We start from the raw sequence: 23,737 nt of genomic DNA, 5'->3' as shown, positions 1-23,737 counted from the left end.
GGGGCAGGGGAAAGGAAAGAAGGGAAAGGAAAAATGATGAGAAATGGACAAAATGGAAATAAAGTCTTTGCAAATAGGGAAGGGTGGAGGGCTAGGAATGGGGAAAAAATAAGAACCAAGATGCATCATGTAAAGGTACAAGTTCCCAATGAGAAATGTAATTGTGTTATATACCTACAATGTACCAATAAAAGAATTTAAGCAAAAAAAAAAGAAATAGGTATTTGTATTTGTTTCATTGCTATGTCCTCAGTAGCTAGAGTAGTACCTTGCTTATTGTAGACACTCCTTGAATATTCATTGAATGATCACACATTTTTTTAAGCACACATTTATAAGACTAAAATTATATTTTTCTTATTTGTTTGCTTTTTACCAACAGGTTTTATTGGCACAAGGGTGTCTTTGGTTGGAGCAATGCAACAATTCAATGGCATATTCCAGACACTGCCCAGCCTGGAATCTACAGAATAAGATATTTTGGACATAATCGGAAGCAGGAAATTCTGGAGTCTGCAGTTATACTTTCCTTTGAAGGCACTTCCTCTGCTTTTGAAGTTGTAACTACTTAGTGAAAAGTTGACAGATATTTAAAGTCCAGCTTTACTCTGTGCGTGTTATGTAACTGGTTTCACATAAGTGTGAATCGCCATTTGGACTTCTATAACTGTCCCTGTTTGGGGACAGATAGTTTACTGGTGGGACAGAGTCGTGTGTGTGTGTGTGTGTGTGTGTGTGTGTGTGTGTGTGTGTAAAGGAGAGAAAGAGAAAGACAGAGAGGAAGAGAGACAGAGACAGAGGGAGAGGGAAAGGTGTATGCGTGTGTGTGTGTGTGTGTGTGTGTGTCTCTATGTGTCTGTGTCCCATGTATCTTACTCCAGTACCCATGCACCTTGTGGTCTACAGCCTAAAGCATGATTTCCTTTGAGGCTTTGTGATTATTTAAAGGACAATTCTCTTCAATACAAAACCTCTGACATGTTGGTGAGAATGTTAAGTATTTGTGAGCAATATTTAGCTTATTTATTTATAGAATTATTGAATGTTATCACTGGAAAGTTTATAGAAATTGTTTAGATTCATCTTTTATTTTACAGACTGGAAAAATGAGGTTTTGTGAATTTCAGATTCAAATAAACTTATAGAACTTTCCCCTATTGCATTTTAAAAATATTATATAACTTTACCATAAATGTAGAACCCCAATTAGAGAAACAGAAAATTAGCATGTCAGTTTTTCCTGCATTCAAATAAGCATAACCCTTCTAAGCAGTCACTCTGGAGTTGGTATGCCTAGTAATTTCTTGTCATTTCTGGAATTGCCAATTATGAGAAGTCGGACATGGGATATTTTGATCATGCCTTGTATTTCCCTAAGTGTCCTTATTCTAGTAGATTGTATCTCTTATTCTCAAGATTTACTCTAAATGAGTTTTGACTGTTTTTGCCAATCAAATTCACTCCAAACCACAAAGCTTTGTCATTAATGTAGATTTTAAAATGAGGTTTACTGAGTGGAAAGCAGTCCTCAAAGTGGAGGTTCAAAGTTCATTCATCTGTTCTTTTATTACCACTCACTTGGTCACATGTGCATGGACCTATTCAATATGTGCTGGACACTTAAATGTCCAGCACTGTACTAGTGCCTGGTCTTGATCATTAGTGAGATCACATTTGAGATTAATGTGTGTAAAAAGGTGAATATTTTGAAGGAGAGAATATCCAGTTTAATATATGAGATGTGATAGAAAAGTATGGTGTTTTAAAATTTAAAACATTACAGTAAAAGACAAATTGCAGTTAATGCCCCTCAAAATACACCCTCTTGATTTGAACACAGTTATCCCATCATTCTTGTCACTTTCTGAAGTAATTTTGGAAATTTTTTTCATGAATACCTTTAGTTGTACTGTCATGGCTGCCTAGATGTCCTGAATCAATTCAAAATGTTTACTTTTCATGATCAATTTGACTTCAAGGAAGAGCCAGTAGTGGAACAGTGCCAGACCTGGTGGGTAAGGTGGATGAAGATACACCATAATGTTTTCACAAGCCAGTCTTTCTGTTGGATGGCACTTGGTAGCAGCATTCACTGTATTTTTAATCACTTTGAAAAGACATAAAAGAAGACTTCTAGAACTGGTTTAGAAAGTGGCAGGAACAATGGGATAAGTGTGTTTGAAGAAAAGGGGAGTACTTGAGAGGCATTGATGCCAGTATGTCTTCTACTGTAATAAATATTTTAAAATTTAAACATTTACCATATTTTTGATCATCCCTTGTATAAATTGTAGAAAAACATTTGAAACTCAGTAATCTTGAAGTCAGATGTTATGCATATTCTGTGTTGGGTACTGTAATTTGGGAGGAAAAGTCTCCGGACAATTTGGTAAATACTGTTACCAAAGTTATTTTTGGACATTATGAACTATGTAGCCTAATGTCCCTGTGAATTAGATATGACAATCTAATGTCTTTTGTCTGAAAGTACTAATTACATTTAAAATGATCTAAGTTAACCAGAAACCCCCAAAGTGCAAAGTAAATTTCCAAAACCTAAATTATACTTTTTAAAAATTTTTATTTTTATTGGCATGTTTGCCATGCATAATGATTACATTCCTCATGGGGAGTTGGTACATGTACATAACATATCTTAATTCTTTTCAATCCCCTTCCTTCTCCCTTCACCTCATATTAATGTAAATGCTTTTACATTTTAGGTGAAAATCAATCTTGATTTCAAAAATAAACTGTAAGTTTTGAAAATAATAATGATATTAATATGATAGCACTAATGTTCACTTATGTATGGCTTATACTTAAAAATGAATTAGAATGTACCTGAGACACTCTTTGGAAAATCATTATTCCACAGCACGTTTCTATGGAAGTTAACTGCTGAAGAATTCACTAATCAGAATTTCCAAGGGTTATGATCATTTTTCCTAATGACATCACTGTATTTGTTATCAAAGCTTAGGGACCTAAAAGAGCAAATGTTTCTGCAATCAGTTGACTTCAACTCCTCCCCGCAAATCATAACAAATGATATTAGGGTTTTAAAAACTGTTTCTCACCACTCAGAAGAATTTATGAATGGCTTTCACTTTTTTTTTTTTTTTTTTGTGGTTATGGGGATTGAACACAAGTCCTCATCCATGTTAGGCAGATGCTCTACTACTGAACCACACCCAGTCCAGTGAATCATTTCTGTCATCTCCTTTCCTTCCATTGAAGCTTCCTCAGGAAGTCTGCCTGAGATTCTCTGTTGCTCGCTGGCAACCGTACTAAGGTATTCATTGTATTTCCTAGTGAACCTCTTTCCTTCAACCTTCTGTAGACCTAGACTCTTCGTCTCAAATAACCCACAGAAACTTATTTTCTCATTTGCTGTCATTTCTTTCAGCCCATGCCATTCTACTTTTTCAGTGTATAAAAGTAAATCTGAATTCCTGCATTATAGGTACCATAGTTATTCACCCAAGCATAAAATAACTTCATCAAGTATGTGATTTGGTCTGTTAACCTAAAAACATAGATCCAGTCTGTGCCTATGGCTGCTATTGGGAATGGCCCACCAGTGTTAAATCAGGTAGAGGAAACTCCTAAAAATGGTAAAGAATGTGCACACATGGTGGTGTGGGTTGATGGGAGAATTGTTTTGGAGATTTTGTTTCTCACGTCAAAGCGTGTTTTATTTGTTGCATCCTGCTTCATTTTCAGAATACTATCACTACTTCAAAAAGCACTGAATGATTTCTCTTCCAAGTCTGTATTTTTTGATGAGTGCTCTGCAAAATTGTCAATATTCAATAGAATATTTAATAATAAGTTAAGAATTATACTTGGGAAAGTATTTTCTAATGAGAGGTAATATAGATGAATAGTTTTAAAAAATTAAAACAGCTAGTAGATTACATGTACATAAGATTGGAGAGTGATACAAATAAATAACTCCTGTAAAAAAACACTGAAGCATAGTAGAGATGCTTCTTCATCAATTATTTCCCAACCTCTGAAGATATACAAATATGGTAAAACAAATATAGTTGACATTTTTTGTACTATTTTTGCAAGTGAGTTTCCTAGTAGAGTAGATAATTATAAAATTGTTTTGTGACTTAATTCTGAAAAAGAAACCAAGAAGGAATTTACTTGTGAATATCCTTTTCAAATCTCCCCTCTTATGCTTCTCTTCCAATATAAGCAAGAACAGTGTCATTTTCTGAATTTAGCACAGTTTTTATCTTTAGCCAAAGAATTTCATCACTAGATGATCTCTTTTTCTTTAGTGCTTCCAAATGATGTTTGTGATTTCCAGGTATCCAACCATGTCTTGATGGCTTATCCTGGTTTTTGGAAGTTCAGGTTGATAGGATGCCAGAGAGGAAAGCTCACACATTCCTCACACAATTAGTTAGGATGCATTTAATTGTAAGTCACAAAATATTCCTGTTCAACAGTTGCCCAAACAGTACAGATATTTGCAATCTCATGTAATAGTAGGTCTTGAGGTGTTAAATTCAAATTTGGTATACCATTTGGTGATGTCATTCATGTTTTTCTTAATATATTGTCTTTAATTCCTAGACCTCAGTCAGAAGATAGCTTCATGAAGTTGCACGCAGAGGAAAAATAGGGGAGGAAGGTTCTTGCAGAACTTCATTTTGGAAGGTGGAAATATTTAATGGGAGCACAAGTAAAATTTCTTTTTCATTTCTTTGTCCAGAACTGTGACACATGGCAAATCTTAGCTGGAAAGGAGGCTTGGAAAGAGAACATTTGTCTTTTTCTACTTCCGTAGAGAGGAGTCAAGTTCTGAGAGCAAGAAGGAAGAGATGGATCAAGTAGGTGTTATAAAGTGTTCTGGTCAAGATAGATTAGTTATGCTGCAAGCTTTGAGGTTTATTTCTTAATCTATTGAGAACAGCAGGAGGATCTATTCCACATATCACTCAGGGACTCATTCTAGTAGACTGTCCCATTTAAAACTTGCTTCCACAATTGGGGACAGTGGACACCAAGAATCATGCGCCTGCTCTTGAAGCTGCTACGTTACTTCACATTTCATCTTGATCAGCCCTGTGTGTTACCACAATAGGCACGTGATAATATCTGCATGCCTGACTTAATTTCTCTTTGAAATAACTGGAACTAATTACCCTAGGAAATATATTTTAGAAAAGAACATACGTTTGAACCATGATGATAAAAAGGAATTGCAACTATATTGTAAAATGTATGCATTTCTTTAGCAAGTATATACTGAGAACTTGTGCACTTTATGGCTGCCATTATGCTAAGCCCTAAGATAAAACAATGATGAAATCATAGATAGTTCATGCCATCTGGCACAACTTAGAGTTTAATGTGCAAAGCAGACAGGTAAACAGGCAATTACTGTACAGAGTGAACCATATTGCTAGACTAGTTCAGAGTCTCAGAGATGGAGTGACAGTAGTTTTTATGAAGAAATAACATGGAAATTAAGACCTAAAATATAGGCAGAAGTTAGCCAGAAGAAGAGGAATATTGTGTGTATGTGTGTTTGTTCATGTGTGTTCATGCATGTGTACAAGATAAGTAGGCTGTTCCAAGTAGAGGCATATCAAGTAGTTTCTCAGGTCTATAGAGTACAAAGAAAGAGTGGTCAGACATAGCACTGAATTTGCATTCATAAGTAGCAATACTGTTTTATATTTGTATTAGCATTTTCCCCCTTGAGATTGTCCACCTATAGCATAAATGTCCTTGAGTGTGTTTGTCCTTTGCTTTACTAATTCAACACTTCTTTTATAACCAAGGAAACTGCTTTTGGTTCTCAGTTTCCGTTGATATTGGAGCCCCATAGATTAGAAGCCTGTCTCTTTGAACTGAATTTATTAAAAGACTTCATTTACTTCTGTCTATCTCATATTTCCAAATGTATGATTTATTTTTGCATTTTTTTTGGTACTGGGGCTCCGACTCAGGACCTTGCGCTTGTGAGGCAGGCTGTGGCACCACTGAGCTAAATCCCCGGCTCTTTTTTTGCATTTTTATACCCACTATTGGTAGGTGGCAAGTACAGCCAGTGAAGACTACTTTCTCATTTGAAATGAGGTGCAGAGCTTCTACCTACCCCTAAAAATATTTATAAAACTGAGCCATCCACATAAACTCACAATGCCAAGTTATTAGAGACCTAGGCTCTGTTGATTTTGTTTTAGGATAATGAGCAAAGTAGAAGCCTCTTGATATTGGCTTAATACTAGCTAGAGAAGAAGAGATCTACCAACCCACTGCCTGGACCAGGAATCTGGGCACATTTACTTGGCATATCCTCTGTTTTATTATAGTTTCCTTATTTAATATAACAGATTCATCTTTTACTCCATACTGGAGAAGCTAGCTGAATGTGAGAATTTAATATCCTGGCAATTGCAAGCTTAGAACAAAGTCCAACAGGGATGTATGATATCCCCTACATGGCCAGTGGCCTGGGATGGTAATGCAGAGAAAGACATCTGCATGGTGTTACTTCAAGAAATTAGCACGTATGATTTGAAAAAGTTGATGTCACCATCATGAGGACAGTATACACTTTGGATGTCTTTCCAAAACTGTGATGGTGTTGTGCTGACTCATTGCTAATCTTTTATGAGTTTCTCTTATCCTCAGTCATTCAAAAATACGAGATAATCTCACAGGGATTAACAGAGGGATATCTTGGAACCATAGGATATAAACGGGTATAAAGTAGAAGAAAAAAATATGGGTTTTAGAATGTAATCTTTAGATTGATTTATGGCTGTTATTCTAAGAAGGTTATTCATCCTCCTAGGTGTATGAAATGGTGATAGTGTTAAAGACTTTCTTTGATTTCTATGGAGTTAATAGTTAAGAGAAGGTATTCCAGAAATTAATTAGTTCAAATCTTAGTCCCATCATTTAATGTGTTAGACCACAAATAAATTAATTTTGTAATGCCCCAGTTACTTCATCTCAATTTCTTAATGTCTAAAAAGAGAATGATAATTGATAATCATACTTAACATTTTAGAATGTGAGATTAAAATAAGGTAAAGATGTTGGCACAATGTGGGTTATATAGAGGCACTTAATTTACTTACCCGTTAATTGAATTAGTTGATATGTGAGATGATGCATGTAAGTATTTTGAAAATCATAAGTAATAAAAAATTTCTTCTATTGAAAACTGAATCATGACTGGTCCCAATGACACTTTGCCTTCCCTAATCTTTTTAAAAATTGTGCTTTAACATTTCTGGTTCTAGTATAGAAAGAATCAGAATGGGAAGAGAACAGTAGAGTCATCTAAACTGAGCAGTAGTGCAAGCTGGAACCAGAACCAGAACAATGGCTTTAGGAATAGACCAGAAGGGGATGGGTGCATAAAACTAGAATTAAAATGGGCACAATTTACTGATTGACTGGATAGGGAGTGAGAGGAAGACTGTTCAAAAACAATGAAAATCCTAAAACATATTTTGGGTGATAATAACAGTATAAACAAGAGCTAGGGTAAAATGAAGCAGATTTTAAAGACACAGTGGTAAATCTAGCTTTGGATGTCTGAGACTTTGACAAAACATGTAGCTATTAAAGTTCTGCACACATTGGAAGATATGGAGTGAGGCATTAGAAAGGAAGTAGGACAAAAGGTAAAAGACATGGAAAGCATCAACTTCAAACAAATGGTTGAAATAAAAGAAATTGATGATTTTGTTAGGAGTAGGTTATATAAGGAGAAGAAAAAGAGACTGGAATGGCAGAGAAACTTCAAGAAATCTTGATTGGATTAAGCCTTTGGAACTTGAATGCAAGGAATTTCATAAGAGTGGGAGGAGTTTGCAAAGAATTGAGTTAATATTCTAGTTTGGAGTTGTAGTAGAAATTGGATGTAGGAGGGACTATTAGAGGTCACATGTCTGCTCTCCCACTGTTCAATAGTGATAGTTTTAATCAGTCGTAGGACTGCGTTTCCAAGCCTAGGTATAGCCCAAGTCTTCATCTTGAAAGCTGGATACAGCCATTTAGTTAAGTTCTATTCAATGGGATGAGAGAAGTGATGTGTTTTACTTCTCACTTGTCCTCTCAAAAGGTATAGGTATACACTCCACTGTCTGAATTCCCTAATAAATGTGAAAATGAACATGATGGAAAAAGCTTGAACAGCCGCTTGAGCCCAGAAATGGAAGCTTCATGTTGAAGATTATGATACAAAAGATGTCTGGGTTCCTAATAGTTTTTTGTCAAATCATTCATTGAATTCTTAGTCTCAGATGCTTAACTGAAGGTAAAACTAACTTCCATCTCATTTTTCATGGTAATTGTTAGTTACTTTCCTTGTTGCTAGGACACAATACCCAACATCCACAATTTAAAGGAAGAGTGATTTGTTTTGGCTCAGGTTTTCATTTCATGGTCAGCTGGCTCCAAGGCAGAAAGGGAATGGTGGAAGACTGTGGAGGAAAGCTGCTCTCATCATGACAGCCAGGAAGCAGAGAAAGAAAGAAGCTGAGAAGGGAAATATATCCTTTTCGGTCATGCCCCTCTGAGCTGCACCTCTCAAACAGTCCCCACTTCCTAACAGCACATTCAGCTACAGATTCGTCAGTGGATTAATCCACTTGTGAGTATAGCACCCCCACAATCTGATCACCATCCACACACATACATATTTTGAGAAACTTTTTAGATCTAAACCATAACAATAACATTTCATTGTTAGAGAAGCTGGAATCCATATTCTAGTTAATATACCCTATGACTGCTATCATTTAGGTATTTTCTTTGGTGGTCAGTTCAAATATTAACATATTTGTATAAAATCAGAAAGTTGATCTTTACTAGCTGACTTGTAGAAAATGGGGTAGTGATCTCTTTTTGTTTTTTGACTTTCTTTTATGGAATGAATTATGTTATTCCCCCCAAACTATATTGAAGTCCTAACCCCCAGTGCCTCAGCATGTGACTTTATTAAGAAATAAAGCAGTCGCCGGTGTAATTAGTTGAGAGAATAGATTGGATTGGCATGGGCACCTAATCCAATACACCAGTGTCTTTATAAATAGATTGTCTTTTAAAGAGATGTACCTAAGGAGAATGAAATGCGAACCTGAAGACAATGATTAGAATGTCCCTACAAGCAAAGATGCCTAGTAAACCACTAGAAATCACCAGTGGTAGGCATGGGACAGACGCTCTCTTACCAATCTCAGAAGAAATCATCCCTGCTAACACTTTGACCTTGGACTTCCAACCTCCAAAACTGTGAGACAACACATTTCTGTGATGCCACCAACTCTGTGGTATTTTGTTATGGCAGTCTATTTAATCCACATAATTTGTGGCACTTTGAACTAGCAAACTAATATACTGGAAAATGGACTAGTTTCCTCAAATTTAGGCACCAGCCAAAAGAGATTCTTGGGTGCCTTATAGGCAGAGGCTATAGTAATTGTGTGTGTGTCCTTTACTTTCCTGGATCATATGGCAATTTTGGGGCAACTGATCTCACACCTATCATTGGTTACTTTTGAGTGTCATCTTTCACTGTCCAAGATTATAGTAAAATTTGAAGTAAATTTGCATATCATGAAAAGCCAAATAAATCAGTTGAGATACAGCTTCAACTAAAATTTTATATAGGATAAACATTGAATAATTTTGGGAATTGATCTTTTATGAATTATGGGCAAGACTATGAATATGTACTACATATTTATAAGAAGACAAAATTATGACAAATATAACATGTATGTTTATTTTCAGGTGCAATTTAACTGAGTTGGTCTTCTGCCTCTCTACTATATTACACAAACATAAACTTTGCTACAAATAAGGAAAATGTCAGTTCATAGTCCATCTTTCTGTTTATATAGAGGTAAAGCCAGAAAGGAATGATGATGAACCTAAAACATTTGGTGGGCCTAGTTTTAAATTAAGGTAGAAGATGTTTATATCCATATTTATAAACATTTTGCAAAATGTAGTAATTGAATTTTTTCTTCTTGTAAATAACTCACTTCACATTTAAATAGGTGAATATTTTCAGAACACGGTTTTATGAATAGAGACTTCTTTACAGACTCTATTGAAAAGAAATCTTCCAGTATTCAGAGGCATTAATTTATTTTTGGATTAAGTATCCTTGTTGTAGGGCCATTATAGTACACTGTACTTACACAAACCTAGATGATAAAACTTATTATACACCTAAGCTATATGACACGACATATACAATGATATATAATGTATAAAATTGTCTATTCATCTCAGGGCCACAGTAAACACAAGGTTAAATCAAGCAAACAAAAAAATGATGACATTGAGAGATGAGGTGAGCATGTGATCTATGAAGCTGCTGGTGGTAAACTGTTTTAAACCTTTATAGTAAGTGGTGTACACTCTGAAATAATGACACAAAGTACAGTATACATAAACCAGGAACATAGTTGTTCATCATCACTACTGAGTATTATGTACTACATGTAATTTTATGTGCTATACTTTTGTACAACTAGTACATTTGCTTATTCCAACATCACCCCAAATATGAGAAATGTATTTTGCTAGAAGATTATGACAGATATGATCTCACTAGATGATAGGACATTTTTAGCTCCATTTTGATCTTATGGTACCACTATCATCATATATGTAGCCTGTTGTTGACCAAAACGTTATGTCATGAATGATGTATATAGATATTTTTTCTGCCAGGCATGGAGGCATAGCAATGTAATCTCAGATACTCAAGAGGCTGAGGCAGGAGGATCACAAGTTCAGGGCTACCTTGGGCAACTTAGTAAGATTGTCTCAAAATGAAAAGAAAGAAAAGGGCCAGGGAAGTAGCTTAGTGGTATAGTACAAGGCTCTAGGTTCAGTACCAGTAACACACACACACACACACACACAGACACAGACACACACACACACACACACACACACACACACACAAACACTGATATTTTTCTTATTGTTTCCTGAAGGTTCCTGTTACTGTAGTTGGTACTTGCAACATAGTGTATTAATCAGTCCTCTCTTGTTAAATATTTGTGTTGTTCCAGACTTTTGCTATTACAAATCATTTATATTTGTTTTGCCAATATAACTCTGAGATAAGAGTCCTAGGTGAGCTATAAGATTCTGAGTAAAAAATAAATGTTAGTAATTTTTACTACATTTTTTCCACTTTGACATTTGTTTTTGATTTTGCTTGTAGCAGTTTTTTCTATGCAAAATTTTAATTTTTTATTGACTATGTAGCCTGGACTTTGAGAAACAGTAAAGAAAATTTTATCTTCTTTTAAGTTATAAAGAGATTTACTTATATTTTCTCTAGTGCTTATGGAATCATACAGTGTTCCATCTTTTTGTAGATGACTCAATTGGTCTATTACTAACATAAGTAGTATTTTCTTCACTGATTTGAGATTCTGTCCTTACTGAATACTAACTACATTTTTAATGCATTTCAGTTTGTTTCTAGATATTCTGTCCTATTCTGAATATCTATTCTAGATATTCTCTTTCATTTCTCAGCTTTTTAAATGCTATAATAGCGCAATTTTAAATATAGAGACACATAGTATGCTTTAAAGTCAGCTAGGGGTATCTTTTCATTTCATTGCTTTTCTTTTTAGTATATTCCCGGTTATTCAGGCTTAGTTTTTCATCTATATGAACTCTATAACTGACTGATTTAAGCTTCCGAATAAAGTTAAGGGTATTTTATTGTTATTCATTTTTTTTATAAATAAACTTGGAAAGAATCAAAATCTTTATGATGCTGAGTCCTTCTAGCCAAGAATTTTTATTTAAGTGACTCGATTGTTTTAGTAGTGTTTTGTGGTTTTCTTCATATGAGTTTTGTACATTTCTTGCTAGGTTTATGGTTAGCTTTTTTACTTGTTGCTATTATTCTTTTATTTTTCATTATATCTTTTAACAGGTTATTGTTGGTATATGTAAAAGCTATTGATTTATTGTATGCTATTTATCTTACCTTCCTTAATTTTCTTATGGTTTGTAGTAGTTTCCAGTGATTATTGTGGGCCTTCTAAATATAGAGTCCACCAAAAAATGTATACATCAGGAAAAGAAAAACTTGTGTAAATATTTTAATACTAAATTTACTGAGACATCATGAGATTAATACAAGCTACCTTTGGTTTCTACAATTACAAGGGGTGCTCAAAGTGGTCACTATTAGCTTCCAGACATTTATTTATTAGCATGTCAAACTGCAGAAATGTGTATACATTTTTTTGGTGGATTCTGTATACCCATATCATTTCCAAATAGTGATAGGTCTATATTTTCCTTCATAGTTCTTGTTCATCTTTCTAATTGCTTTATCTTATCTAACTGTGTAAAAATCTACAATATGATATTAAGACTATTAGAAATACATATCATTATGACCTCACTTTAAAGTTTCCTTTAATTTTTCCTTTAATTTTAAAGTTCCTCATTTTAAAGTTTCCTGGGTTATGGCTGAGGCATACATAATTGTAATACTAAAGGACTATGCAGCAATTTTTTTGGGGGGGGTACCAGGTATTGAACTCAGGGCCTTGCTCTTGCCAGGCAGGCACTGTGCCACTGAGCTGTATTCCCGGTCCACCAATTCTTATTTTACTGAGTATTCTTAACATGAATTGGCATTTTTCTGACAAGTATCATCTTGACATCCATGGGTGATTATACAGTTTTTCCTCCTTATGTCTTTTAATATGACATTTCTTATAATGGGTTTTCTAATATTGAGCTATTGTTGGCATTCCTGAATAAACCCTATTTTAAAATACAGTGATAAATTAGATCCTCCAATATTTAAGATTTCCACAACAGTTTTCATAAGTAAGTCTGTGTTGTGTTTTGCATGTGTGTTTGCAATATTTGTCAAGTATTAGTATCAGTATTACATTCATTTAATAGAAAGAATTTTGAATATTTGAAACCTTTCTTGTTTTTCTATACTTTGTAAGATTTTAAGTATCTTTAGGATTATCTGATCTTTGTACATTTCATAGACTTCCCATGTGGAACCATCTAGGTTTCAAGATTTCTATTTTATTTCCTATTTTGGGGGAAGCTCTTTAGTCATAATTCTCACTTCTTCTATAAATATTCGCCTATTTAAACTATCCATTTTTACTGATTGCCTAAGAAATTTTTTCCCTAGGTTATTACTCTATGACAGGTTGTACAAAATAGTATCTTACAATACTTTAAAATTTCAGTTGTTTTGTCAATAACATTTTTCTTTTTGCATTGATTATTTCCTCTAGGTGGTGTGCTCTTTCCAAAATTTGCCTTGCTGTCTCCTTATCATTTAGTGAATGTCCTCTGATCAGAGGCACCTTACTTGACCACCCAAATATAAAACAGCTCCCTCCCATTTCATCTTTGGTTTGTATTATTTCCTCCCAGCAATTATCTCCATATGAAATTGAACTATGGAATTGTCTATTGTGTTCACCATTGTAATTCCACTGTCTAAATATGGCCTAATTAATAACTACATCTTAAATGAATGAATATGTATATCATCTCTTTGTCCAAAGCCTCTTTGTCCAAGCAGGCACCAGGAACAGGGAAAATTGCTATAATTTCTGTGACATTTTTTGGTGCCTTTTTCTATGGAGGAGTGAGAAGGCTCCTTAGTTTTCCACAGCAGTGAGAAGTAAATCTGTCCAGACTTGGGTGCATCTTTGAGGTGGAAGTTCTGCCTTCCAAACACAAGTCTGTTCATTACAAAGTTTGGTCACCTGTGATGTGTAGCTCTAGGAACAAGTTAGGCAGCATGTCTCTGGATGTGAAAACGTGTGGCAGAGCTAGGCAGAGAACTCAAGAGCAGTCCAGGAAAAACTGAGGCTTTGGGCTCTAAATCCTACCAGTGCTAGATACTGTGAACGAGGTGGGGGGCCCTACTGTGCATTCCTGTCCTTAGCCTACATTAGTGTTTTTCAAGCTTGAGAGATAAATGAATGAGAGTTAAAAGGAAAAAACAGTCCTGATGAATCCCAACATCACTTATAATTTCTTATTAAATATTAGTTAAATCTATGGAAACAAAATCAGGTATAAATTTGTTTTACTTACTATTTTTTAAGTATAAAAAGTAAATAAATTTAAAAATGTTAAGTACACTAAAAAACCCACAAACCAGAAAGACTGAAATAATAACAATTATTAAGTGGGATGCATGATACTGTATTGCTGAAATTCAATTACCAGTTATAATTTGATTATGGATCTGATTACTCTTGTAATGTTTTGAGTCTGCCCGTCTATCCTGTACTTCATTGTGATGACTCACTTCTAATCATTGGTCTTCTCCATCCTATTGCAAAGTTCATATTTAGCAGGTGCTGGAGCACCAACTGGTCGTTTTATTATACAAAGCATCGATTACGTGAAGCTCACCTTATTTCTTTTCTCAGTAACCTGTGACAAAGTAATACTGCTACTGCTCTACCAATACTTGAAGGGATAGTGCAGCACGGTGATTACCAAGGAGGACCTGGGAGCTGCATGGCTTGAGTATGAATCCCATCCTCATCGGTTATCAGCTGTGGATTCTTGGTCAAGTTCATAAGCATTCTGTGCTTTTTTTTCCTCCCCAATATGAGATACTTATTATTTTATGTCCTGGTTGTGATGATTAATGAAATGTATATGTTAAATAGTTATCAAAGTGCCTGGCCGGGAGTAGCCGGCGCCGCGAGTATCAAAGAATAGGTAGGGCCGTGGCGCCACTTCCTGGCCCGGTGGCCTCGGTCCACCTAACCAAGAATGAAGATCACTAGGCAGAAACACGCCAAGAAGCATCTTGGCTTCTTTAGCAACAATTTTGGAGTCCGGGAGCCATACCAGATTCTCCTGGACAGCACTTTCTGTCAGGCGGCGCTGCGGGGCCACGTTCGGCTGCGGGAGCAGCTGCCCCGCTGCCTGATGGGGGAGGCTCAGCTGTGCACTACCAGATGTGTATTAAAGGAGTTAGAAACGTTGGGAAAAGACTTATATGGGGCAAAACTAATTGCACAAAAAAGCCAAGTTCGAAACTGTCCCCATTTCAAGAATGCAGTGAGTGGATCAGACTGTCTGCTTTCCATGGTTGAAGAGGGAAATCCTCACCATTATTTAGTGGCAACACAGGATCAGAATTTATCTGTGAAAGTAAAGAAAAAGGCTGGAATTCCTCTCATGTTTATTATTCAGAACACTATAGTCTTGGACAGACCGTCTCCGAAAACAATCGCCTTTGTTAAAGCAGTGGAGTTGGGTCAGCTTGTCTCAGTGCATGAGAAAGAAAGCATAAAGCAACTCAAAGAAGAACAGGGTTTAATGAAAAATCCTGAGCAGAGAAGAAGAAAAAAACGCAAGAAAATAAGTGGCCCCAATCCTCTTAGTTGTTTGAAGAAAAAGAAAAAAGCACAAGACACAAAATCACCTGTTTTGGAAAAGAAAAGAAAAAGAAAAAGAGTAAGAATCTGGAGCAGACCTACCTCTGCAGAGCTTTCTGAGAAGCAGAACCCTGAAGGATGGGGAGATGGGAAAATGAATTTACTATTACAACTGCAGAGTATTTATGACAAATGACCAAACTTATTTTTGTAAGTGAATATTGACCTCTATACTTTTGTGTCCAATTACTTGTAAAATAAAAAGAGTGGTTGGGTTTAAAAAAAAAAGTGCCTGGCACATATTATGTATCCAGGATAGCACATAGTACACTTATATAAATATTTTAAGTTATTCCCTATAATAAAATACATGGTTTTGGTTTTTATTGAGATAGTTTCTTGCTATGTATTCCACAATGTCCTGGAACTTGCTTTGTAGCTTAGGCTGCCTTGAGATTATGGTGATCCTCTTGTCTCAGCCTCCTGAATGCTGGGATTGCAGACATGCATTTCCATGCCTGACTTTTAAAAAATAACTGTATATCCTTTTATTGGTACATTTTAGGTATACAATATAATGACATTCATCACTGGAAATTTGCACCTTTACATACTCTCTTGGTTCTTATTTTTCCCCCTTCCCCTGTCCTCCCTTCAACCCCTCCATCCCTCCCTAACTACAAAGACTTTGCTTTCATTTTTTCATTTTCTCATATTAATTCCATTCCCTTCTATCCTTTCCCCTACCCCTCCCACTTCCCCTTCTCCTTTGCCCCTTTTCTTCCTATTTCACATTACCTATTATACATTTTAGTCCTTATTTACACTTTCAGTTTCTCACACCAGAGAAACTATTCAATATTTACATGTGTGTCCTATTTATTTCACTTAAAAGTATTGCCTCAATGTGCATCCATTTAGCTATAAATGTCTCTAATTTCTCATTTTTTATGGCTGAGTAGTACTCCATTTTATTAAAAAACCACATTTTCTTTATCCAGTTTCCAGTTGATGGGCATTTGGGCTGTTTCCAAGTTTTAGCTATTACAAACTGTGCTGCTATTAACATGGGTGCACATATATCACTGTGGTATGATTCTTTTAATTCTTTTGGGAAGATCCCCAGCAGTGGAATAGCAGGGTCAAATGGGACTTCCAGTCCTAGTTCTTTGAGGTATCTCCATACTGATTTCCACAGTGGTTGCACCAGTCTACACCCCCACCAACAGTGGAGCAGTGTTCCTCTTTCCCCACAGCCCTGCCAGCATTTGTTATTGGTTGCTTTCTTGATAGCAGCCATTCTTTCTGGGGTGAGGTGGAATCTCAGTGTTGTTTTCATTTGCATCTCTCAAACTCTCAAATGACCAGTGATTTTGAACATTTTTTCATATGTTTATTTGCTATTTCTACTTCTTTGTCTCTGTTCATTTCAGATGCCCATTTTTGGATTGGGTCTTTAAATTTGAGAGGTCTGATTTTCTTAAGTTCTTTATAGATTCAAGATAGTAGACCTTTGTCTGAGGGACAGCTGGTGAAAATATTTTCCCACATTGTGGATTGTCTCTTCACACTGCTGGTGGTTTCTCTTGCTGTGCAGAAGCTTTTCAGTAAGAAGAGATCCCACTTGTTGATTATTTGTGCTAGTTCATGGTGCCTGACTTTTTAACATTATGAAATTTTTAAAGATAATTATTGAATTCTTAAAAAGACTTCAGTTTGATAAACACTGACATCCTCTGAAACCAGATGAAGTTGCCTCCTTGGCCCCCTTTCCCTTTTCTGTCCAGAAATCTAACACGAGCCCTCAATATTGTGAATTTTAATCTTTCAAGGTCCATATGTTATTTATAATTGTAGAATTTTAGGAAATACCATTTAACAGATGGTCTGTGTGAGAGGCCAAATGGTGGTCTGGTTTTGCCCTCTTATGTGTGGAATTCTATAAATGCCCATTTTCAAGGGTTTGGAATGATTTATGAATAAAATTTCCAGGAGGGGCAGAAAACTTTGCCTTGCACTACCTGACCCCATATCTGATTCTATCAAAATACACAGATTGCCCTGGAGGGGGGGGGAGGGAGAGAGAGAGAGAACAGCAAGATATTCACCCTAGAGTAAAATCTTACTCAATGGAATTTTCCCTACACTAAATCTACAGTGCCATCTACTGATCAGGCAGGAAGTAACACAAAGACTGTAGAAATATGCCATACGACAATGAGAGGAAATCTTGTGCTTTTTACGTAAAACCACATGCTCTAGTCACATAATATAGCCTGCATTTTTAGGGTACTATGTTGATTGACCCCTTCTGATACATTCTTACAGGTGTTTTTAATTCAATATAAATTACAGTCATGTTGTTAAAACATGCTGAATCATTTGTTTCCTCTAGAAATACAAAGTATAAGTAAAGAGCAAAATGAAAGATAGATAATAGGAAGCAGGGAGGTAGATTTTTCTCAGTGAGGAAAGGATCAAGAGATGGAGGGAGAGGGAGGGAGGCAGCAGGAGAGGGGTACAAAGAGAATTAAGCTGTGTTATGCACACATACCAACTCCCCACAAGGAATGTCAACATTATGCACTGCAAACATGTACGAATAAAAAAATGGTACTTTAAGTGAAAGTCTTGGTTAAAAACTCAAAACTCAAAAATATACTTCTGTTGTCTTTGGAGTCACAGGGACCAAATTGTTTTATTTATATGTTAGTTCTAGGAGGTAAAGAAGTCTAGATGGGAGTGGAAGGAAGGCAAGTAATATTTGTTGAGAACTTGTTAGATTTTAAAATTGGTATTTTAAAATTGATATTTCTAGCATTGTTTACATTAAAGTCATGAAAAAGTTCTATGATCTAATAATTTTTGGAATTACTGTATACAAAATTCTTTTCATACAGATTCACGATGCAATTTGGAGAAACTGAAGGCAAGAAATTGATTTAACTTTGTCCAATACAGTTTTTATTAAGTATAGTTGAACATGGCAAATTTGTTTGAAAGTATTTTCAGCATGTTCTTTCCCATACCACACTCTGTACTAGGTAATTACTATATGTTAACTGATCTATTGTTCTTCATTACAGCTTTGGGATTTTATCTGTCTTATAGAATAGGGGGATGGAGATGGTAGAGTCAAAGCTATCTGTACAAAACATACAGAGTATTAGCTTTCTGTCATTGTGACAAAATGCACGAGATATCAATTTAAGGGAGAAAAAGTTTATTTTGGTTCATGGTTTCAGAAGTTTCAGTCCATGGTGGGTTAGCTCTATTGCATTAGGTCTGAGATAAGGCAGGACATTATGGCAGAAGGGCATAGTGGAACAAAGCTGCTCACCTTGTAACAGCCTGGAACAGAGGGAGAAAGAGCAGAGAAGAAGGAATGGGGATGGGATATAGTCCCAAGGATCATGCTGCTATGACCCATTCATCACAACTATACCTCACCTATTTTCTTGTTCTTCTGTTTATTTATTTTTATTAGTATATGCTTGTAATACATAATAAATACATTAGTTGTGGAAAATTAGTACATGCACATATTGTATCTTGATCCTTTTTACTTCCCCTTCCAACCTATTTCTACCATCTCTCCCATTCATTTAACTCAAGGAATTTTTAAAATTTTCATTGATTTCTTCTGTGATCCATTGATTAATAAATAATGTATTATTTAATGTGTGCATGCTTACATACTTTCCATGGTTTCTTTTGCTGTTGATTTCTGGTTTCATCCTGATATGATCCAGTAGTATGCATAGGTTTGTTTACATTATTTTGTATTTATTTATTCTTGCCTTATGGCCCAACATAAGGACTATTTTGGAAAAATATTCCATGTGCTGTGGAGAAAAGCATGAATTTTATTGTTTTTGGATGAAACATTATGTGAATATTCTTTAAGTCCTTCTGTTCAATGGTGTAATTGAACTCTGATATTTCTTTGTTAATTTTTTTGTCTAATTAAACTATTTGTGAAAGTGAAGTATTAAAGTCCCTTGTTATGATTATATTGGTCTCTATGTCCTTTTTATGTCTAGTAGTTATTATTTCCTGAGGCTGGGTGCACAATATTTGGTGCATATAAATTTATAATTGTTATCTCTTACTGATGAATTGTTCCCTTTACTGTTATATAGTGCTAATATTTCTCTCTTCTGATCAATTTAAGTTTGAAAACTGGAGTGTCTGAAAATAAGATAGCTACTCCTTCCTTACTTTTCAGTTCTTGTTGCATGGGGTATTATTTTCCATCCTTTCATTTTCAGTCTATGTGCTTCCTTTTGGATGAAATGTGTCTCTTGCAGGGAAAATACAACTGGAATTTGCCTTTTAAATCTAATCTGCTTGTCTTTGTCATTTGATTGGGGAGCTAATCATTGATATTGAGCGTATTGTAAGGTATTTACTGAATCCTGTCATTTTTCCATTGCTGATTTCTTTATGTTTTTTTCTTTTTAAAAACTACTGTTTCAACTAGATATATAGTTATCTTTGGGCTTTTCGATGCTGGTGGCCTCTTTAAGTATTTTCTGCAATGCTGGTTTAGTAGTTGTACATTTCTTTAGAAGTTCTTCATTATGCAAAGTGTTTATTTCTCCATCAACTTGCAGGATATAGAAGTCTGGGTTTACAATAGTTTATGTTAGGGCTTGAAACACTTCTCTCCAAGCCTTCTTGGACTTTAAGTTTTGAGTGAGAAATCCACTGCTATTTTTATCGACTTGCTTTTATTGGTTACTCCTGTTTTTCTCAAACAGCTTTTAGTATTCTCTATTTTTGTTGAATTTCTGAAATTTTTATTATGATGTGTTGTAGAAAGGATCTTTTCTGGTAATGGCTATTTAGGGTTCTATATGCATCTTGCATTCAAATATTGAATTTTTCTCTTAGATTTGGAAAATTTTTATGATTTCAGGAATAAATTTTTTATACCTTTTGATTCATCCTTTAATTTTACCTTTATTTTTGTAATTTTGAATTTGCTTTATTTATTAGTCATTTGCCAGCTTCCATGGTGTCTTATGGTGACCTAATAAATCAGCCTGGTCTTCAAATTCTGACACTCTGTCTTCACACTGTGTCAATTCTGCTACACATGCTTTCCAATGAATTTTTTATAGCCTGAATTTCTGCTTGACATTTTCACAATTTCTAATTCTTTACAAAATGATCATTCATACCTTTTATTTTCTTTTTAAACTCAATCAACATGTTGTTTCTTCTTTAAGTTTAGTATACATTTTATTAATTAAATCATTTATTTTTTTCATTTAAATACTGTTTAAGCTCACTAAACATCTCATGAATTTGCTTATATATTTCTCCTTTGATTTTTTCAAACATTTTAACTATTTGGTTTTTGAGTTTTTTGTCTGTAACTTTCTTTTTCTTTCTTTCTTTTTTGGTACTGGGGATCTCACTGAGGACCTTGAGCTTGCGAGGCAAGCAGTGGAACCACTGAGCTAAATCCCTGACCCCAACCTGTAACTTTCTTTACTTCAGGTTCCCTGAGTTCAGCTTTTGGTATTTAAGGATTTTTGGAGGCACCTTGTTGCTTTGCTTTCTTATGTTTGTATTGTAGTGGTTTTGTGCTGAAAATTGAAGATCAGTTAGGGTAGAAAAACTGTCACTACTGTGAAGATCTCTACAGATAGATTCTATCTCCCTGTAATGTGTCCTTGTGTTTGTTTGTTTTGGTATTCATAACCCTCTTCAATCTACATATTGTAATATCTGAGAGTCTTCTTAGTGTTCAGCCTTTTTCTGGGGCTTTATTCCCAGTACCACTCACAAATAGCAGTAACGTTGATGACACAAAGAAAAACCAGATAATGACATACAGTAAAAACCAATTAAAAACAACAACTATGCCAGTATTAGCAATTGAAAAGAATTAGTAATAATAATACAAAGATAGGGCTGGGGATTTAGCTCAGTGGTTCTGCTGCCTGCCCCCACAAGCGCAAGGACCTGAGTTCGATCCCCGGTACAAAAAAAAAAATATAATAATAGTGCAAATATAAATCAGATATTGACATACCATAAAAGCAAAAAAGTTGGAACTATATGACCTTCAATAACAGAGAAGAAATATGCCATAGTAATATTTACACAAAGGCAGAGCAAATATTGAGCTATAGCAAATATCCAATAAAAGCAACAATTATACCATCATTGACAATATAAAAGAAATTACCAATAATAGCAGAGTGTAAACTAAATAGCTGAAGATTAATACAGTCTAGTGGTAACAGTAATATAAATGGAGGAGGTTGAGAAAAGGAAAAGTACAAGAATAAGAAAATTTGAAAATAAATAAAGAATGACATAAAGAGCAAAAGAAAGGAAACAACCTTCCCCGAAGAAAAACAGAAATAAATGCCAAAATTTCCTCCCATTGAGGTGCTTGTGTAAGTAGTTTCTTTCATGCGATATTGTATTGAAATCCACCAGATATGAAGGAATGATAGTGAGGCACAACTAGTACCTGGTGTGTTTCCACATCTACTTTTTTCTGTGTGAATGTGGAGTCCTGCACCACCTTTCTTGCTATGAAGGGTCAGTCAATGGTATGTATTATGCCTCAGGTGTGTATTCACTCCACTGGCTTTTAGTGTTTGTGCCCTTCTGTGCAGTCTGACCTACCGCTTTTGCCTCATTTGCTCCAGATGCCCCTCTGTCCATACAACCTGGGAAGTGGCAAATATACGGGCTGAAGCATCTCCCTGATCACATTGGCAGATGGTAAAAACAATCAGACCATGGAGTTTTGTCCTGGAAAAAGGCAATGAGGAGGGCTAAGCATTCCACTAGACCTAATCTCAGCACTTTCAGATCCAGTCCTCTTAGAAAACTGTACATGATCAGCCTTGCTTCTTACCGCATAGGACTAGACCATTACTCCTTCACAGTCTGATTAAAACCCCACATTATATTTGCAGCTTACAATAACCTTGGGCTTTAATTGGGGCTAGCATTGCTGATCCATCATTTATCACTGCGGCTGCAAACCCTCTCTGGGCTTACCTTGTGTTTGTGGTGAAAGATCAACCTTCCTGGGAGCTGGAGTTAGTTGTCCAGACTGTTTCATTCTTTTCTCTGCATTGTCTTCAGTTTTTTCTAATTTCTCTGTGATTTCTAGCTTTCCTGTAAGTTCTTTATGGATTCCTTCAGCTCTTCTTTTCTTTCTGTTCACTAAGTTCTTGTTTTCCAGGTGTCTCAAGTCTAGGTCCTAGAGAGGCCATGATTTGCTGCTGTGTTTTACTCTGCCGTCTTTCCCACCTCTGGTTTGCACCACCTTCAATAATGACTTCAACTAATTCATGGATGTCATCAGTGAATTAATCCCCATGATGAAGCTAGAGCTTTCATGATCCTATCACCTTCCAAAAGCCTATCCTTAGAATACATGAACTCTTTTGCAGAAAGTTTTACATCTAAATCATAACATATAGTTAGAAAGTGCCAATAGTAGAAATGAAACCCAAGCCTGTCTGATTTCTAATCCTATACTGTTCCCAATGGATTATATGATCTCTCAACAGTTCATTTTAGTTTTCACATGGCTAAGGGACAAGATCTTCTGCTTGACAAGAGGGGTCACATGAACCTTCATTTTCAGTGGATCTTTCTCTGTGATAGAGACACTAAAGGCTCTTGTTGAAGAAGCAAGTGATTTGGTCCTTCTGGATGTCCAGCTTGTGGTTTTGTGGCTTTGTGTGTCACTCTCAAAAACCTAACCCAACTACATACTCTTAAATCTGACCCTATTTTGAAAGATACCTGCAGAGAAGGGATGTTTCTGGGAAATTTTTTCTTTTTCTTTCTATTTTTTATGGTGCTGAGGATCAGAGCCAGGGTCTTTTGCATGTTGGGCAAGTACTCTACCACTGACCTATATCTCTGAGCTCTGGTGAATTCTTAATGTGTGTGAGTGGTATTATTTTTAGTCCGTTCCCAGGTCTGTACCAGGCTTTGAGTTTATTACCCATGAAAGCAGAATTATACCTTAATTCTCTGAGATTCCATTTTCAAACTCATTCTCTTGATGAGAGCATAGATTTGGTGCCTTGCCAGTAAGGAACAAATATTTTAAAAAAGACAGCTTCAGAGAACACTTGTCCAGAAGCTATTTTTATGTAGACTATTTTGAGTATTTTATATGTGAAAGTTGGTTAAGAGTGAGACTTCAGAATAGGGAACAAGGGAAGATGGGCTCTTTAAATCCTAGCTCTGTCACTTATTCTCTGTGTGATGCTGAGTTTCATGTAGCTCACATGTCAATAGGAAGTAATGTTTGTTTCTTTGGG

General features: G+C 35.5%; 1 protein-coding gene and 1 pseudogene across 6 annotated transcripts in view; both read left to right on the top strand.

The window, feature by feature from the left end:
* Nucleotides 1–771, top strand: part of Asah2 (N-acylsphingosine amidohydrolase 2) — a 144,641-nt gene extending 143,870 nt beyond the window's left edge. For all 6 annotated transcript variants that reach the window (XM_021239109.2, XM_021239112.2, XM_021239110.2 and 3 more), the window contains one exon: nucleotides 383–771. In XM_021239109.2, the coding sequence (XP_021094768.1) occupies nucleotides 383–572 (190 nt within the window). In that variant the 3' untranslated portion in view covers nucleotides 573–771. The remainder of the gene's footprint in view (nucleotides 1–382) is intronic.
* A 13,892-nt stretch (nucleotides 772–14,663) lies between these two features.
* Nucleotides 14,664–15,747, top strand: LOC147825635 (rRNA-processing protein UTP23 homolog pseudogene; annotated as a pseudogene).
* The last annotated feature ends 7,990 nt before the right edge of the window (nucleotides 15,748–23,737 follow it).

The sequence above is a fragment of the Heterocephalus glaber genome, unplaced genomic scaffold (assembly GCF_053883595.1).
Source record: "Heterocephalus glaber isolate CG9 unplaced genomic scaffold, H.glaber_assembly_v1.0 deba00001497, whole genome shotgun sequence".
Taxonomy (NCBI): Eukaryota; Metazoa; Chordata; class Mammalia; order Rodentia; family Bathyergidae; genus Heterocephalus; species Heterocephalus glaber.
Note: the sequence above shows the minus strand (reverse complement) of the source record. Positions and strands in the feature narration are given on the sequence as shown.